This window comes from Phoenix dactylifera, chromosome 2, assembly GCF_009389715.1.
Source record: "Phoenix dactylifera cultivar Barhee BC4 chromosome 2, palm_55x_up_171113_PBpolish2nd_filt_p, whole genome shotgun sequence".
NCBI classification, from domain to species: Eukaryota; Viridiplantae; Streptophyta; class Magnoliopsida; order Arecales; family Arecaceae; genus Phoenix; species Phoenix dactylifera.
This window is the reverse complement of record NC_052393.1, coordinates 7,606,674-7,626,329: the sequence shown is the minus strand read 5'-3', so window position 1 is coordinate 7,626,329 and position 19,656 is coordinate 7,606,674. Positions and strand designations below refer to the sequence as shown.

Genomic DNA, 19,656 nt, shown 5'->3' with positions numbered 1-19,656 from the left:
GTGCTCAGACTTCTATGCGCAGGGGTTCTTACTTTTATACATGAGCACACAAGGCTTTTTAAGAATCACGGACTATTCCTTTCATCAGAAAAGAATCATGGACTATTATTCCTACTGTCCCTGAAACTTGGAGGGAACTATGTATGGCTCATCCTTAGATTTCCATGGAATGACTGCTGTTGTCCTTTGGCTTTATCGGAAGTGCAACCTTGTCCCCATCTCAGGTTCGTTGGCTTATGAACGTCCTTCAAATGACCCTCCTAGCTAGTTTGCTCACAAATTCTATGTTACATGCTTATGTTGGGCTGCTATGATGATGATGTCCTTTAACTCATTCTTGCCAGCCATCTGACCACAGATGTTGCTAAGCGGGGCCTCAATCTTCAAATCCATCTCGGATATTTACCTCACACATTTAAGCTGTGGTTCCCATCTAAAATTTGGGATAAATCAATTGCTTAATATATAGTTCAGACTTCAGCCTTTTCTTTTTTGAGGGAAACCCCATTTACCATTTCACTAGCCTAGGATGATTTATTCCTTTTTCTCGGATCACTAACTCAAGATAATCTATTCCTATTGGATAAACAACTGGCTCGAACTCAGCAACCTTACTTCATGAGTCCAACTACTATTGGATAAACATCGCAGCACCTTATCAGATCACATGTCAACATTCTTCACAAGAGCTACTAATTTCCAGGAGAAGGTCTTCATATGTAAATTGGATCTCAATTCAACTTAAAAGGATTAAGTTGCTAAGTTTTGGGCCTAATAACCTTCCACTGATTGTTCCATGTGGTACTAATTAATCCTCGTATGTGAGTCTCTACATAAATTGCCAGGGCTATAGAGAATTTGTTCTTTTTCTCCTTGTTGCATGCAAGTGCATGGATATATGAACATGTGCATGTGACTACATGCTTGCAGGAACGCGTGCTTTATGATTGGAAAGCCTTCATTGAATGCAAGAGTTCAAACCTACACTTGTGAATGCAAGAGTTCTATATTTCAAGCAGCCACCATAACCCTTATCTCAAGGTCAACCATTTTATTCTTTCCTGAAATATCCAATATGCAAGATTTTCATAACCAAATACAGCCTAGTTTAGGACAAGCCATGTAAAAGTGAATGCCCAAATAACTTTCCTGTTTCTCCCAAGTTTAAGGTTGGGCAAACAAGAAAAAATATTGAGCTCCACCCCTTGGATTGACCATCATTTTATACATATTCAGTTCCTATTGACTGAAATCTCACTCCCCACCTTGATTTCGAGGACTATTTTATCTTTAGTTTTTAACCTTCTAGACATAAGAGAAAACTATAAGTAGATAGATAGCATTGTGTGCAAAATATTGGCCTCTGCAATCAAGATTTAACATAAAATGCTTTGTGTCTGAGGACTAATTGTAACAAAAAACCAAACAAACAAACAAAAAAACCACATATTGTTATAAAAAACATTGCCATCTGTACTTACGTGGACCACCTTCCCTGATATTGATTAGAAGAGATAGCCAAGTAACTTGTCAGAGAGATGTTGATCCAAAAGAAAGTCTCATGGTTAATTTGGCAATTTGACATGGTTTTTATTATGCCCATTAATTAAGCTACAAAAAGAAAAAAGAGGTCGTCGGCACCAGCTGATCCTTATCTTGCGCATTGCACCGTCCGCCCCTTTCGTCGCAATGGTTGTCTCCATCACCACACAAGTCAAAAGCCACCATCTCCTCCATGCGAATCAAAGCCAAATATTTTAGCAACCCGGATGGGCTTCGACTCCTTTCTGTGATATGTATGTATAATCCATCCTCGCATAACATAATCCTTTACAACATGCTCTCATACTTATCCACCCAATTCCTCCCCCATCTTTTATAGCCTGATCACTTGGTACCCACTAGAATAATAGAATCAATGAAGAAGGGCCCAAGTTAAGCCATGTGTCACACCCTCCATGCATCCACGAGATGCTCGAATCGACCACGTGTGGCTTCCATGCATCAGACAGCTCGCTTGACGTACTGTGCCTGGTACTAATTAAGAGAGTCATCATATTGAGGAGTGAAAAGGGCTCCATTGCTGATTCTGTGCAGCATAGGTGCTAATCATGATGGGTTGAGTACAAGAGCAATCATGAGTCTCAAGATGGTGAAGCGAAGATCATGATTCATTCGTCAAAATTATGAGCTTTAGTCGTAGTATAACTTCCTCGCTTATGGTTTTTCCAAGAAGGACACTTGCATTTTGATAATTTTGGTGAAGGATATCAGTAGTTGAACTCTTCAAGCATTGGCTAGCTGTTTGCCGCCTGGCTTAACGTACGCTAGTGACGCACTTGGTGGGGCTCTTAATTAATGGCTTTCCAGTCTGGCCTAATGTGTGCATGCTACTTCCTGAGGGAATTCAAATCCGCTGGAGATATCTAGCTAGCCTTCAACGAGGGAATATGGAATCATGCTTTCCGCCAGGTACGAATGGAAAGGACTTATGAATAGGTATCATTGGGTGAGATAAAGAAGGATATCACTTGCTCAGAAGAAAAGGAAAGCAAAGGGCAGTGGAAGTAGATTCTCTTGGTTATGATTGGTTGAGGATGCATTAGTGTGGGTCATTTGATTATCAAAAAGCAGGCCATTGGATTCGAATTGACTCCCCTTCCTCTCATCTTCCATCCAAGAGGTTACCTCAATATCTATAGCATCAGGTGTCTTTTCCTAGTCTATGAGATTGCTTTATGGGAGAAATGAAAGTATAGTAACCAAAAGTGATCAATGGAAAGAGAGGCTTAAGAAGAACAAAAAAAAAAAAAACCAAAAGCTCTCATGGTTGCTGGCAAGAACAAAGTTGCTCCTAGGAAATCAAGAGAGACCTAGATATGGTTTCCCTGCACCTTTTAACCGAGTGGCCACCACTCACAAAGTCGCAAGATTTCACATTGGCCAGTGGCCACACCCACTCAACCACAAGGTAAAGTCTGCTTTCTTTTCTTCTTTCTGTTCTGGCACATCTAATCAAGTCAAATCGAAAACTTTTTTCAGTCTTAGTGTGCTTCCGATGTATACGAGCGAATTGATGAATAAACTACACTCTCAACGTCGACGTGCATGTTGGACGGTTTGCATGCGTTCTTCGCTGTTGGCGACCACGCTTCTTTTGAGCATTCTTTAGCTTTATCCTTTATATTTGTTGAGCAATTATGCGTCACCCACAACTTTCATAAGTGGTTTACGTGCATGCTGACAAGGAAAAATGTGATTGGAAATAGCTCTGAAAATTAAAGAACCACTTCCAATCATGAGCTGCCACATAATTAGCATGTCTATGCATGTTTGTACAAGATCACTCCTTGTTGAATTAATTAATTTATTGTATCAGCAAATTAACCTTTAACAGAGGAACCAACAGTATCTTTTCTTAACGTAGATCATTTTTCTTTTATTAGATTAAGCATCACTCTCTCAGCCGGGGTCGGATGAACAGTTTTTGGACAATTCAATGCCTGAGGTTGGAATTTTGTCTCTATTTTCACTGAATCAAATATTTGAAAATAGCGACTAAATTACGATTAAAACTTCATCCTGGACTTGCCATATTCTGCCAGTTAACACACTACATGTTTCTTGATGGTGACTATTTTGTTCTCTCACTTGCAAAAGGAGCTAGACTGCTTCGTCTACATGGATAAAGGTGGAACCTGGCTCCTTGAAACTTTGCAAAAGTGGAGAACGAATCTACAACCAATGCACTTGCATGCGTGCATAGAACTCAACACAGCCAGGAGGCAATGGACTATCTTATTCCAATACTTTATGAGCTCAATTGCATATGCTGTAATATTATAATATTATTTCGTTTCGCTATTATGGAGGAATCCTATGTAAGAACAGTGACTCGTATAATTTATCGTATCTTTCGTTTACTATCTTGATGTACTTGTTACTTGTTACCGGCTATTAAATACATTTTCGTGTTCTACATTAGCATATTTTCGTGTTTTGAGGAGTTATTTTTGTCATACTCTTACTACCTCGAGGAGTTCATCTCATGAGCCCTTCAGCAGCTGAAAGTGGCCACCATTTCATTCGAGCAATGAAATTCAGCAAAAAAGATGGGATGATGAATGAAAGAAGATAGGCGATTATAGTTCATATTTCCTCCCCATCTTGGTTTGAGTTCAACCTTACATGAATATAGTTGAAGGTCACATGTTAGGTTTTGTCCGACATCAGGAAAAAAAAAAAGAAAAGTGCGCCAAGAAAGAAAATTGATATCCATGATTAATTTTAAAGCCTAATGTATTTAAGTTGAACTTGTTTAAGCTCTCCTGAATTCATGTTGTTCAAACCTAAAAGGTGTCTGAAACTCATATTTTTCACATCTTGTACTTGATCCAACATATCAAGCTAGGTTTGGGTTGTGCTGGCCGAACACCAACCAAATAACTTCTTTGGTCTTTATTTTTTCTTATAAACCAAAATAACTGATCGATCTATTTGATTAAATCAGTACATGGTGGCCTAAATTTTTAATCTGAAACTGTCTTTTGACTGCTAATAAGCCTATTTGAGGCCTGGAAAAATCTGGTCTACTTTGGAAGTACAAGATGTCTACCAACTTCCTGCTCTATCTTCTCATTCCATTACAAGCATTCTAGGCCCCGTGCATAGTTTGAGTGATTTCTGGTGCAAACCTTGGGCTCCCAATGGAATTCTAATCCAACACCAATATCCAGCAAGAGACAGAACCCATGTACGGCATTCAAATCAAAACACACTGTAACTACATGTCGAGCTGGGATAGCAAGAAACCCTCCAAATTAATAGACCTCATAGCAAAGAATTTAGAAGTATTGCATTAGCAAGAAGGGCATTTACTTATTTAAACTTTTCAACTAAGAGCACTAGGACTGAAGATAGAGGAGGAAAGGAAAGTGGGATGCCTCAAAAAATCACATTGCTTTGTCTTGCTTGAGGTAGAACAACATATCATTGGAGTACTGCTTGGTGCTCTGAGCAACTAAAGTGCTTACACTATGATTAAGATATATAACACTCGGCGGTAAAGTTACATGATCAGTAGCTTTAATTAATACTGCTTTCATGGTCTGAAATCGACCAAAAGTGGTCATTCTGAAATGGTTTCATGCCCCTTTTGAGGCCGATAAGTCATAAATGACAAAAAGCGAAAAGCCAGCTAGATTGCAGACCAGATCATGGGCTTCAATGGATTTGTTTTCTGATTCAGCAAAAGGCAATGGTCATGAAGACTAGCATTGTTAATAAAATGATGGCCTGCCATTACAGAAAAGAAGCCTATAATTGCCCCAACCAGTCACAAGCATGTTGATTAAGAAGCGATCTAATGGCTCACATGCTACCAAAAGGCTTGAATAAAGCCTTCACAAGGCATTTGGGTGTCAGTCAATGGTGCTTAATTTCTCTGACTTCCTGCGATTATAATGCGCAACGATGAATGCTCTTCAAATTTAGGTTCGATAGAATTATTCAATTTAGTGGACAGATGCTCAAGCTATCGAAGAAAAAATCAAAATGGCTTCCTAGAGGATCCTCAAAATAATTAGAAGCGCATTATGTCCCGATGATGTCATTGAACACATCCAGTGCTTCTTAAGATAGAAAGAATCAACAATATTGTAATGAGAAGCTTTTTCTTCGTCTTTGGACTACTCCGCCATGAAGAGTTCATTAATATCTCAATGCAATAGGTAGGTTGGATAATCACACAGAATTGTTCGAGTACTTCATCCAAGCAATTCAACAATTTTTTAGTACATTCTCCGATTTTTTTTTAATAGTTTGGAAACTTTGGTTATATGCTTCTCATCACTGCAATATGTTCCCATTTACATTATCAATATTCAATTAATTTTCATGAAAATAAACCTGAATCTGCATGTATATTGCTAATTCCTTTGGCGCATACGGATAAGATCCTGCAGGGGGGTATCACAAGTATGATATAACTTTCCAGTTATAGAGTGCATTTATACACTTATTCCAATTCTCTCTCTGTAATTCTTTCAATATTGGTGGAGAGAATGGTTATAGGTTGTCATCACTGCCTTGGCTCTCACATCCACATTCTTTCCTGTGGAGAGAGAGAGAGAGAGAGAGAGAGAGAGAGAGAGAGAGAGAGGAAAAACTCAGGCATCCTACACAACTATGCTAAGTTGGTGATTGGAGTACAAGGGGCCATAGGAATTGAAGGAGAGGCTATGAGAGGTTTCCCCAGTCAAAGACTCAAAAGCATGAGCTTAAATATTCAAAAAACAAAGGAGAAAAATTTCTTTCTAACATGACCGTCGCATTTATTAAGTTCATGAAGATAATAGGAATATTTTCTTAGGATGCTACAAGCGCAAGATGCACCATAGGGGGTTCATGGCTAAAGGATAGGTTTCTTATGGGAACCTCAGAACCTCCTCAAAGCCACTAATGATGGCTTTGAATAAAGTTGGATGAGCTTTAGCAATAAACTTTGGGTTTTAGAATGATTTAGAGTGCAGAGGGAGCACATTGGCCGGCAACCAACCACAGAGGGCGAGAGAGGGGAAGGATCCTTGGAGTGGGCCGGCGGTGCTCTTTCCACTGGTAGTAGTATCAAGTGCTTCAACATCGTGGCCTGGATTCACATTATCTTAGAGAGAGAGAGAGAGAGAGAGAGAGAGAGAGAACTCAACTAAGCCTAAATCTCAAGCTCAACTAAGCTACCTTTAGATTCAATTGCCTGCTCACCGGTTCTCAGACTAAAATCCTGCAAATTGAAGGCCAAATGAAAGTGCATTTCAAACTCTATCTTTGCTCATGTAGCATCTCAGATGGTGTACATTATTTGAGAGCCCCCACCCTCAAGCTTCCTCAACTTGATGAATGTGTTTTGAATGGTTGCAGAAGGGGTGGTGCTGGTTTCATGATCAAAGGCTCAAACTCTAGAGTGGTGGTAGTTGGAGGAAGCCCGATCTTTGATATCTCGGTCCTTAAGGTGGAGCTGAGGGCAGCTTGGGCTGACTTTTGTAATGCTCGGCATGTGCTGCTGTCTAGTACCATCTTGCTCGAAGGTGACTCGGCCACTATGATCAACTGGATCTGGAAGTGTCCTGGCGTAGCTGGGGGACAGCACCCCTTACTTCGGGATATCTGGGGTGTAGCTAGTGGTGCTATTATCTTCAGGGCAAAGTATGTTTATGGGGAGGCCCACAGAGCTGCGGACTGGGTGCCTCCTTTGTGGTAAATCACTTTGGGAGAGTTTTTTAGACCGATGAGGGGAAGCTGCCTCGGGCGCTTCATGACTTTTTATATTTTGATTTTTTTTGGATGTATTCAAGCTAGATTAGCGTGAGTTGTCCGGTGTAAAAAAAAAAAAAGCATTTCATTATGGCCATCATATAAACAATTCTTTTGAAGCTATTGCAATATCATTTTAGTCATGCTATACTTAACTTTGATGCATTAAGTGACCGTATTTATTCACCATTGGACAGGGAATAATAGAAAAGAGAGAAGCCATTATGAAGGGCATTACAATACACATTTTAATGTTAGTTATTAAAATGATAATATTACTTGACTGAGGATACTAGTTTATCAAGTTCAAGCGGGTGAAGTTCTTGCAATTGGTATGTAACCAAGTGAATGGGATCAAATCCCACTGGGATCAGAAACGTTCACATAAGTTTAGGGACATTAAACCTCATGAGGGATGTGCCACAACATAGTCCTTCAACTAGTAAATTGGGCTTAGCTTACAATAAATTTTCTTATTATCATTTCTCTTCCTACTTGATACTTCATGTTTATCAGTTGCAAGCATAATCTCAGGTTAAAAATGTTGCAAGGCCAAGTTCAGGCCAGGTCTCAAAGTCAGCACCAACTAGGCTCAAGTGAGTTCAACCTACAGTTAGAGTTTTGCTGGGTTGGGTCACACCTAAAATTACAATATTGTACTCTACCCCCTAAAAAAGAGATTTAAGAATATTAATTCTACTCTACAAGTGGGGAAAAAAAAAGAGAAGAGATTTTACAACATTGCACTCTCCAAACTCCAATCATTCTTTCGCTTATTTGTTTGCTTATGTTGCTTGTTGATCTTGTTTTTGACTCTTTTGCCTAAAGCACTTCCACTTAGCCCAAAAGCATTCAGATGTCCTTTTCTTCAAGCAATTTTTTTTCCTTCCTGAACTACTTTTCTTCCTGTCCATCTCTTCAATCTTCCTTTCATTTAATACCAAGATTACCTTTTCTCGATTATCTTAGGAAATTAATACCAAGATTACCTTTTCCCTCACCAACCTCCCATCACTAACCAAAATCCTGTATTATTGATTGATGCTTCATCTCAGCTAACAGAAGATGCAGAGGATCCAGGGTAAGCTTTAGTTTGGCTTTTTTCCCCCCCATTAAAATTTTCGCAATTCTCAAATCATGTTATTTATCCTACCGCACTTCGTATCATTCATGAATGTTTTAATTTCTTCTTTTGGTTTGCTTAGCAGGCAGGGATGTATCAAAACAAGATGGCGCCCTTGAAGAAAATGCGAATGAAGTGACTTCTAACGTTCTATTTTCAAACCACCCTCGGGAGGATTCGCGCAAGCATGCTGCGTGGATATATGTTTTCTTATACTTCTGACGTGCGACGACGTGTCTTTTTTGTGTCTCAATAGGATCTTTTAACTTTAACTTTTTCTCAAATTCTGACGTATAAAACTTAAGGAAAACATTTTGGCATAATCCTTCTTGGAAAGCTTGAATTGCTTTAACTATATTCTAGTGGTGGTGATAGTTCTAGTTCCTCAAAAAACAGCATATATAGCTCATGCTGTGCACACGAGGGAAATAACAGAGGGTTGGATTGATGAAGCACCAATTACCATCTAACAATTAGCCCACTTGGATGGACAACATTCAGGCTTCAAAATTCTGATTGTCGGAACCCTCTACTCAAAAGCAGGACTCCATCTAACAGTGAGTTTTTCTCGGTTCTCTTTTCCCCCATTTCCTCTACTAGGCTTCCCTGCCACATTTACTAAATTTCTTCTTCTCTCTCGTATTTTCTATTCCATTTCTTTTCTCTGTTTTCTTTCTTCTCTCTTCTTTTTTTGCTGCTGCAAGGGAATCAATGATCAACGAAATATGTGATGCAGACAACATCCTACTTCAATACTACAGTAGGCTCAAAAGCCTCAATACAGGCATTGTTCCACGACTGTACAGCCCTACCGTTGGATTTTATAAATAGAATTGCACAGCATTTGTGAGATCAGTGCAGGTCCTATCGTAATCAGACCAAACCAAATGCTAGCAATGTCAGAGCAACAGAACAACTTGCTCTATTTTACAGCTTCTACACCCAAAAACTGGCAACTCGAGCAAACACAGAAATCAAATCTGTCCCTCAGATTTCGACAGAGAAGTCTTTTACCAGAAGAAAGATGCGATATGTAGCACGAACAGACTGGCTCTAACTGTTTGGTCTTCAAACCGAGATGCAGCGAAAAAAGGAACTAAACAACATGGCAGGCTGTGCTTGCTTTTCTACATAACAGCAGATTGGGGTTGTTCATTGAAAACCCACTTACTCCATGACCTAATCCTTCTTTTCCTCAGCCTTTCGGCAATGGCAAAAGCCAACTCTAGAGACTGCGAAGCGTTGAGCCTGGGATCACAGTGCGTGTGGTATCGAGAGCTCAAGTCATCAAAGGTCACCACCTTGGATCCACCAATGCACTCTGTAACATTCTGCCCTGTCATTTCCAAGTGAACCCCTCCTGGGTGGCTTCCCTCTTGTTCATGAACATCGAAGAAGGCCCTTAGTTCGGACTGGCAATAGAAACAGCAATACGCATCATGTTAGTCCAGTTTCAGAATTCCTGCATACAATCCAAATACTCAGAATAAGTAGGTCTAGTTGAGCTTGTTCTTACTCTGATCGCATCAAATGCACGTGTTTTCAAGCCACACGGAGCCTTCATGGTGTTTCCATGCATCGGGTCGCTCACCCAAGTAACTATCAGTCCAGCTTGGCGCACAGCTCTAATCAGCTGAAAAAGCTTCACGCGCATGTTCTCAGCACCCATTCTTGTGATTATGGTCAGCCTTCCTGGCTTGTTATGAGGATTTAAAATCTCACACAATTTCACAAGCTCTGACGGATCCATTTTGTCACTCACCTATGTGACATGTAATTCAATGTCAGAAGCTCAAAAATCAAAATTCGTACAAAGTATTGTAAAAATATATTTCTGCAATTGTACCAAAATATATTTATTTCTGCAATACTAAATGCTAACCTGTAGTAGCAATAACAAGAACATGCAATTATTAACAGAAGCCAGAACGTGCATTATAGATAAGAAAAAAAGCACTTGCTTGCTTGTTGATCTATTGACGCCTAAAAATTAATATGGGCATCTCAAATTAATAAACCTACAGGATTATAAGAATTTACTGTACCATCTTGTTGGTTACATTAACCTTCGGTCTAGTCTCAGAGGCAAAATTTACATACTACCACTGCATAACTTCAAATAAAGGATATCTTGAAGTTGAACTGCTTTGGAGTATTATCCTAATTGTTCAATTCCAAAAATAACCCTCAACAGGTTAGTCCATTAAAAAGTCAAAAAATATTCTTATAATAACCCTAATTGATTTCTCTCTTAAAAGGCTTAAAGTATGTAAATTTCTATAGAAGAAAAGATTTGAACATCACTGGATTTCTCTCTTCAGAGACTTGAGCTATATTTTTCCCAATTTTTTGGTCCCCAAAGAAGAATAACCCTCATCAGTCCTATACCAATACTAATTGATTTCTCTCTTAAAAGGGATTGAAATACGTTAACTTCTATAGAAGAAGCAAATCTAACATTGCTAGACTTTGAGCATAAGAAAAGGAGTAGAGATTGTAGGAACAGAAGCACTCGTGCTAACTTCCTAGCAAACAGGTGAGAGAATATTTGATTTAGCAAGAAAGAAATAAGATACTTCTCAACCAAGAGATGAGGTAGGGATATAATGTATTATAAAAAAATAACTATGGGTTAATTATTTTTAGGTCTTTTTAGAACTAAGATTTTAGTTAAATTATCCCGAATCTAAAATCTTTACCAGTATTACGCATCCGCTTGTGCATTTTAGCTAGTAAATGTGAAATCATTTAAACAATATAACACAGTATTTTAAGATCAGAGCAGATTCAAGATATAAAGATCACCTTTATGCCCAAAGGATTGGCAACTCCACGGAGAAATTCAACATGGGCACCATCCAGCTGTCGGGTCCTCTCACCAACCCAAAGCATGTGGGCTGAACAATCATAATATTGTCCGGATGTTGAATCCTCCCTGGTCAATGCCTGCTCGTATGGTAAGTGAAGGCATTCATGCGATGTCCAAAATTCAGTCGTTGTCATTATGGGATGGTCGGCAGTCAGACCGGCAGCCACCATAAATCCAATAGCTTCATCAACCCTCTGTGCAAGCTCCATATACCTGTTCAAAACATCCGTTCAAGAGTTTAACCTCAACTCCAAATTTAAAATGTGCCAAAACAACATACATACATACATAAATACATACATTAATTAATTATACACACACATACATATATATAATCTGTGTGTGCATATGTATATGTGTATCTATCTATCTATCTATATATGTATGTATGTATATGTACATATGTGTGTGTGAGGTTCCTCAAGATACAACGATGCATAATCCATTTGAATTTTTTTTCCTTTTAACTTATTCATTTACCTATTCAAGTTATGTACTCTTAAGGACATGAACGTATCATCCAATATTTATCAATGTCTTAGAGAGGGGGTTGGAAGTGGGGGTGCTGGGGATGGGTTTGTTGAGTGTACAGGAACATAACCATTTGACAGTTAAATTCTAGATGGTCTGGGGGTGTAACAAGGAAATTTTAAGTTTATTAAACCTGCAATTTTATTTTGGACATTCATCTGGAGAGCTCCAAATTCTAAAGCTGAACTTATTTTATTTAAAAAAGGAGAACACAGGAACAGAATGAATAATCCAGAGGAACAAAACACCTGTCTCCTTGTTCGCTGTGCTCTACAAAATCAAGTTTCCATTGTGTGACTCTCTGGATGGATGCATAACCACCAGTAGCAAATGCTCTCAGAAGATTCAGGGTGCCTGCAGACTGGCTATATGCTTGAAGCAACCTTTTTGGATCAGGCTCTCGAGCTTTCTCATCAAAGACATCACTATTGATGTTGTCTCCCTGATAACTAGGAAGCCTCACACCATCTCTGGTTTCAAATGAATCAGATCTGGGTTTAGCAAACTGGCCAGCCATCCTCCCAACCTGGTGCACACGTTCAAAGATAAAAGGACCAGTAAGCAATATATCAAACAGATTGTTACAAAATTCATATCACAGGCAAATTTAGCAATATTGAAAAGAAGGTTGCTTCTGAACACTAGAAGATCTCATTTAAGGATATGATTAGCCGTCATGTAAAATTGTAACTCTTGGAGACGAACAGGATATATCGAGTTGCAATTACAGCTGACCAACTATTCTTTAATTACAACACTAAAAAATAAGAATAAAGTAGCATAAGAACTAGCAATGTAGCCAAGTGAAAAGTCACCAACTCTGAACTAACAAACCTGAAGTAATAGATTGAGGATAGGAAATGCTTCAATACAGTAAATAACAAGCGAATCATGGGTAAACTACAACATCAATCAACCTGCCTATCTGATTAATCTGACATTTGTGATATGTGATAGACTTGCTCATAAGGTACTCAGGGAGTATGATATAACCCGATAAAGTTGGATGTCTTACGTAGATAAAATTGTCTGACTAATCAGAACTTCCTTGAAATTTTCAACTTTTACCTTACATTTGGTTGGGGTCATGAAGGGGAGGATCGATGGTGCTGGAAGCATGGATGAAAAGGAGGGAGTGCCTCCATCCACCGTTTGGTTCAAAAAATTCTTAAGAAGGATGGTGAAAAGAAGGGATTGCCCATCCATCTTGGCTCATCAATTTGCATCCTCCCAAGGGATTGCCCATCCATCTTGGCTCATCAATTTGCATCCTCCCAACTTGGGAGCATGCAAGGAAAGACGGATGGAGTATGTGAGAGGTGGATTCTATGTTGACAAAATTATTCATTAATTTTTTGACTAAAGACGAGATCCACACTGCACCTTTTTTATCAAAAGGGAGTTTAGTAAAAACATCATACTAATATCATCCATTCTCCCTTTCATTCCTCTTATACCAAACAGAGGAAGGAATCATTCCCATCCATCCTTTTATGTTTCACCAAACATATGGGAGGATGGATGGATACCTCAACCAGCCTTCCTCCTTTATCCATCCTTTGTATCAAACAGAGGGTTACACCAATATCACTGTTCACCTCATTACATCAAACATTGATCATTTAGCTGCAGATTAAAGGGCTTTTTGGTTGTTAGGTTTTACTAAAATGGAATTATAGCACCTAATAAATGTTTTGTTAAAGTATTTTCCTACTTGCTTTTCATAAAACTTATTTTGTAAGAACTTGAGGGTTATAAAACTTGAAAATAAGTTTTCAAAAAAAGAAAAAGCCTCGATCTGCTTCTACAAAAATTGTTTTATAGAAAATTATCTTTTCACTTACCTATATTTGCATGAATACTTTTCTAAAAATTCGAATTTGCGTAAATACCTTCTTAAAATTTATATTTATTTCTGTATCCTTATAAAATACTGTTTTTGCACAAATGCCCTGAATATAACGATTCTTCTAACACCGTTAATAAAATCATATTTATTTTAATTACAAATTTGTCCTTGCGGTCGCATTCTTTCTTCCCTGTTATCACATGATCGCGATCGGGATCCCGCTTGCAATCCCGATTGCGAGCAAGATCCCGCTCGTGATCAGGATCGCGATCCCGCCTGCTCGTCATCGCCTTCTTTCCTGTAATGCCTTGTGATCCCCTAAAACAGGACAGTAAAAAAAAATCCTCACTACCTTTCAGTGCCATCTTGCCCTCTCTTTCCTCTTGTTGATGTCTACTATTTTTCTCCTATTAAACTAGACCAAAAGAATGAAAACTTTAGTTGGAGAAGATAATGCCTACCCACAATCTTGATTGGTATATGATCACTTTTACACCTATCCCAACTTTTACACCTTTTTTGCTTTCGAGTTATTTAGATCACTTTTAGTATTATTACTAAACATAATTTATTGGTTGATATAGAGTTAATTCTCATGCTTAATTTTCTTTTTATTTTTTTGCTAATTGCAGATTTGATCGCATGTTTTGCTAGAGCAGTGGAGATTATGTTGGATATGAATCTATTTTTTTCTCTAGCAATGTATTTTGTTCTACAATGATCAAGACGATATTCTTGCAATGAGATAATCTCTATTTGATTGCAAAAATGTGAACAAATTTTTATTTACCGAAAATATTTACTTCTCTACCTTATGTTATGCTTGTTATGCTTGCATTCCAATGTGGCTTTATATTTTTCACTTGTATTGAGATGCAACAATAACTTAACAAAGTCTTCTAACAGGGCTTCCTCTGGGTTGTTGAAATCTATAAAATACAGAACCGAAGAAAAACTACCAATAGCTAAACGCATGGATAGAGCACAAATATCAAATTTCAAGTCTCATCCATAACTATCTTGAACCCATACAATATACGTGGCTGATGCGAATAAACCAAAGCTTCTAGAAAAAGAAAACAAATTGAATGACAAGCCTTTTTTCACTTTCTCCAAAGCATCAACATCCCTTTTTTTTGTGAACATGTCACCTTGCAAAGAGAGTATAAGTTTTTTCCAGAGCTCTTAATCTTTCTTTGACTATTTCAAAACTGTCAATACAAGAGTAGCACTTAAGATCTTGAGATTTATGTTAATTTATGATGTATTAATTCATCCTACTTGTGTAGAAGCATAAATGCATGACTCTAACGGCTAGAACAATAATTAATAAATGCGAAATTCTGAAGGCTATAATATTAACTAATAAATACAGAATTCTGAAGGCTATCACATTAATTAATGTGTCTAAATTCTTTCCATCTACTAAGATTTTTTTTGCAAATATACCCTCCTCAATATGCAAAATTGCATGAATATCCTTGTAAAGTTGCTATCTACTTGTGTATCCTTATAAATATTTCTTTTTGCATATCTACCCAATAAGAATATTATAGTCATTTTAATTTGAAATCGTTAATTTTTTAACGGCGTTAGATCACGTGGGTATATATGAAAAAACAAGGGTTAAAAAAGGGTAGAATAGCAAAACAAGTGTTTTACGAGGGTATACATGCAAAATAGTAATTTTGGGAGGGTATTCATGCAAAATTCGATATTTAGGAAGGTATTCATGCAAAAAACCCTTTCATAAAACTTATTTTGTAAAACCTTGAAGGTTATAAAACTTGAAATAGTTTTTGAAAAAAAAGAAAAAGCCTCAGCCTGCTTCTAAAAAAATTGCTTTACAGAAAATTATCTTTTCACTTACCTGTTTAAATAACCTAAACATCCAAACAGCCATAAATGTGCAAAACTTTGCATTTGATGCATCAAAGTAAATGATGGACTTCTTGTTGGATTGGAACCAGTTCGCTTAAGTTGCAAGAAACATGTATTTCAAATCAATATTATGTGAGTATCTAATCTTTCAATCAAGAGTAGTGCATCAACGTATCAACACATCCAATGCATAAAAGTGTTCCAATGCATAAAACTGTTGTCTTTGAACTATCTGAAAGAAAAATGAAAAAAGAAAACAACATAGTATCGAACTATGCTTGACTTAGAAAAGCTATTTTGAGTTTTGCAGTCAAAAAAAGAAAGAGATCTTCTGACTAGACTAATTTAACAAAAAGCAAAATGCATAATAAATATTACAGGCAAACAACATCTCTTTTTTATTTTGTAGTCAACTGGCCACTGATCTAATGTCTACAAAACAACGAACAAAAAAGTAACAGTAAATTTTCCAAAAGGACTGCAACTAAGTCGCTTCCTTTGTCCAGTTTCATAGAAGGATTATGCAAAAAGTTATAAGTGTGATGCATTCTATAGTACTTATCTTACAACTCTTTACATGGGGTGTAGGATTTGAAGATCAATTATTTTCTTAATAAATAAAGAACAGTTATTTGAATAGGAGTCACCACAAAAGGTCCTAAGTCTATAATCACCTACAATTTATAATCAAATACAAATGTAGAGTAAATTTAGGATGAAATTAGTTTCTAATACAGAAAAAAATTTACTACTCTTGCACAATCTTGATTAACACACATGCAATTTGTTAATAACAGTACTCCAACATTTTTTAGCACAAGAGAGAAGAAAAAGCAATCCATGTCCTAAAACAGATATACATTTCTCCCTATCATTTAGTATAAGCTGAATGGTTAAAATCCAATAAAACAAATAAAACATAATACAAGGATAAGCGTTATCATATCCATTTGGGATAGGGCTTTATGGATCTGACCTCACTATTGGTCCAATCCCTGGCTAAGTCATCCGAAATGCTTAGGTCTTTGTCATCCAAATCAATTTTGGCCGTATGGTCTTTGTTTCTAACCCTTTTAACTCAAATCCAAGATCTTCACCAGGGCCACATTTTACCACTTGCAGGCCGAGCCATTCTGTACAGTTTTCTCTTGCTTTATTATCTATCGACATTACTCCTACACTCTTTTTGGAATTACTAACTTCTGTATCATTAATCTTTTAGAGCTTTGCTGAAGAACTGAGGGAAAATAATAAACAGAAACATAAATAAGCATTATAAAACAGAGGGTTTTGCATAAAAGCTGACAATGGTAAGTGGACCTCAACTACAATAACAACTGAATATTTTTTAAAAAATATCAATCCACTTTCATCAAGCTCAACAGAACTGCACACCCATCCAAAGATCATCCACTTTGTCATGTTCATGTCATGCACAAATGACCACTCATAGCATTTTGTTCATAAATCTCTTCCCAGTTTCCATAGTATAACCAGTAAGTCTGAATTAATAAATCTAATGCAAGTTAAAATACAAAATTAAATTTTGTTTCTTTCACAACTTTGAAATGCCTATTTATAGTCTATTAACTTAATGGTGTCAAATTTAATTTGAAAGAAGGATCTTAAAATCAACTAGCCCCAAATTAACTTGGATTTTCTTAGTTCACCTAGAAGTTGAGCATTCATTTTCAAAATAGTGATGCAATAGACTGGAACTGTCTCCAGCGTTGAAATTATTCAAAAATAAGGGGAAAAAAAAAGATCATCACATGTTAACGTTGTAACCAAATGTGTAGCCAGAAAGCTTAAAAGTTTCATTTTTTTTAAAAATCCTGCCTTGAACAACAATAAATATTTAATAGATCGATATAAAGTGGATGGTGTCTTGAAATATAAATCGAACATGTAGTTATGATCATATCCACTTAAACTGATTATACAGAAGAACACTCTTATATCTTTTGCCAACCAAGTAAGTATCTAACTTTCCGACCTAGAATTTATTGCTTTAATATGGTTTTATTTCTACTTTAAAAGTCATACCTTGATGGCCATACTTGCATAAATTTTCTAAACTCCAAAAAACGGTAATATTTGTAAACAAGGACAGACCACCATTTTGTAAGGAAACAACCACTTCTACATAAATTTAACAAGAATACGTTAAAAAATCAAAGAGAGATAAGAACAAGGTACCAAATTAAAGGTACCACCATACGATGTCTCTGTTGTAAAGCATTAGAAGTTAGAACTGGAAAGATAAATCCGACCTTGATGATAGGCATCTGCCCTCCGAATGTCAAGACGACGCCCATCTGCAACAAAACCCTAAGTGTGTCCCTGATGTTGTTGGCGTTGAACTCCTTGAAGCTCTCGGCGCAGTCCCCACCCTGGAGCAGGAATGCCCGCCCAACGGCGGCCTCCGCTAGCCTCTCCTCCAGCTTCCGCGCCTCCCCTGCAAACACCAGAGGGGGGTACGTCTCCAGGTTCCGAAGCACCGTCTCCAGCTCCTCCTGGTTTGGGTAGGTCGGGATTTGGAGCGCCCTCTTCGATTTCCAGCTATCCTTGGCCCAATTCGAAGAAGAAGCAGAAGCAGAAGAAGAAGAAGACCTCGCCTTTCCTCTCAAGGACAGAGACGAAGCGATATGATTCGTTGCGAAAGCTGGGGTTTTGTGGGAGGAGGCGGCGGAGCGGTTCTTGCAGTTGGTGGTGGTGGCCGGGAGGAGGGAGGCGGTGGCGGTGGCGTTGCCGCCAGCGACGAGCGCCGCCATGGGTGGATAGGTTTGCTGGTTTGGGGGAGGGTTTTCAAGGAGGATAAAGATGAGGAGGATGTCTCGTCGACGGGGCCGTCGTCTGTTTCGTCAGGTGGTCTTCGCCGCCGCTCGGGGATCCCGTCCCCGCCCGGTGAGGAGGTGAGAACACGTGGGCTTTGGTTGTTTGGGGAAAGAAGAGGCGGACACGTTGGGCAAAAGAGACAGGCGTCGGCTCTTCACGCGCGAAACGCCTTGATTGCGCCACGAGCGAACTGAAAAACTTTGATGATTTCTACACCGGGCGCGTGCACAACAAAATTGGATCTTTTATGGGGTGTTACGTCCTTTTGCGTTTTTTGCCCCTTTTTTGGGTGATAGAACGGGGTGCTTTGGCCCCATTTGAAAGAGCCGTTCGCAGTAAAGTTGTTGGCAATAAAACTATATAAAATAAAATTTTTATAAAAAAATATTTAATATTTAGTAACTATATTTTTAAAATATTGTGGCACTAACATGTATTTGATAAGTAAACTAAGAAAGTACTCTTGTATCACAAAATTACTATAAAGAACATTGCATAGTATTATATAACAGAGCATAATAAAATATAACATATATTAATACATAATATATAATATAGTATAATATTACTATAATGTAAAATAGTATTATTATAATATAGTAATATGATAATGTATAGCATAGCATAATAGTAATCTAATTATTAAAATAAATTAATTTTTCATAATATAATATAATATTAAATTATTTAACATAACACATTAATATATTATTATATAATATAATATATATTATATTTATAGTATAATATAATAATAAAGATATAAAATATTATAATTATTAGTGTAAATTATTTTTTTACCCTTCTAATGACTATTTATCTCTCTAACAAATTTTCTAGCTAGATGATAAAATTGATTAAATAATTACTAATATTTTTATTTATTTATTATTTTATTTCATTGAAATATATTTATTTATTATCTTATTTATTTATTTATTTATTCGTTCATTTATATACATATTTATTTATGCATTTATTTATTTATTTATTTCTTTTTTTCCTTTTTTTTCCTTTTCTTTTTTTTCCCTTTGTTCTTTTTCTTTCCTTTTCTTCTTTTTTTTTTTTACTTTTTTCATCTCTTCTTCTCCTTCCTTCCTTTTTTTTCTCATTTCTTTTCATCCCACGAGGCCAGCGGTACCGGAAGGGGGCCGGGACGGCGGGCCGCGGGATGGGGAGGCGGCAGCCATGGTTGCCCCTTCCTCTTTTTTTTTTTTTGTTTGTTTTACCTCCTACCGCCCGGCGGCTGTGGTGGGT

The 19,656-nt window shown here is 37.4% G+C and overlaps 1 protein-coding gene across 1 annotated transcript; it reads right to left on the bottom strand.

Moving 5' to 3' along the window:
* Positions 1-9,162: 9,162 nt before the first annotated feature.
* LOC103710778 (phospho-2-dehydro-3-deoxyheptonate aldolase 2, chloroplastic-like) lies at positions 9,163-18,544 on the bottom strand. Its single transcript, XM_008796661.4, has 5 exons — positions 17,835-18,544; positions 12,080-12,357; positions 11,237-11,513; positions 9,948-10,193; positions 9,163-9,843 (listed from the first exon to the last, which is right to left on the bottom strand). Exons 1-5 carry the CDS (start codon positions 18,333-18,335, stop codon positions 9,559-9,561), a joined length of 1,587 nt encoding a protein of 528 aa, XP_008794883.1. The 5' UTR covers positions 18,336-18,544; the 3' UTR covers positions 9,163-9,558.
* Between the last annotated feature and the right edge of the window lie 1,112 nt (positions 18,545-19,656).

Excerpts from the sequence above, each read along its gene's own strand:
- LOC103710778 (XM_008796661.4), bottom strand. The coding sequence starts at position 18,335 with ATGGCGGCGCTCGTCGCTGGCGGCAACGCCACCGCCACCGCCTCCCTC. Across the intron at positions 12,358-17,834 it reads GGCAGATGCCTATCATCAAG|GTTGGGAGGATGGCTGGCCA; the intron begins GTCGGATTTATC and ends CGTGTGCACCAG. Across the intron at positions 10,194-11,236 it reads CCAATCCTTTGGGCATAAAG|GTGAGTGACAAAATGGATCC; the intron begins GTGATCTTTATA and ends CATGTCACATAG.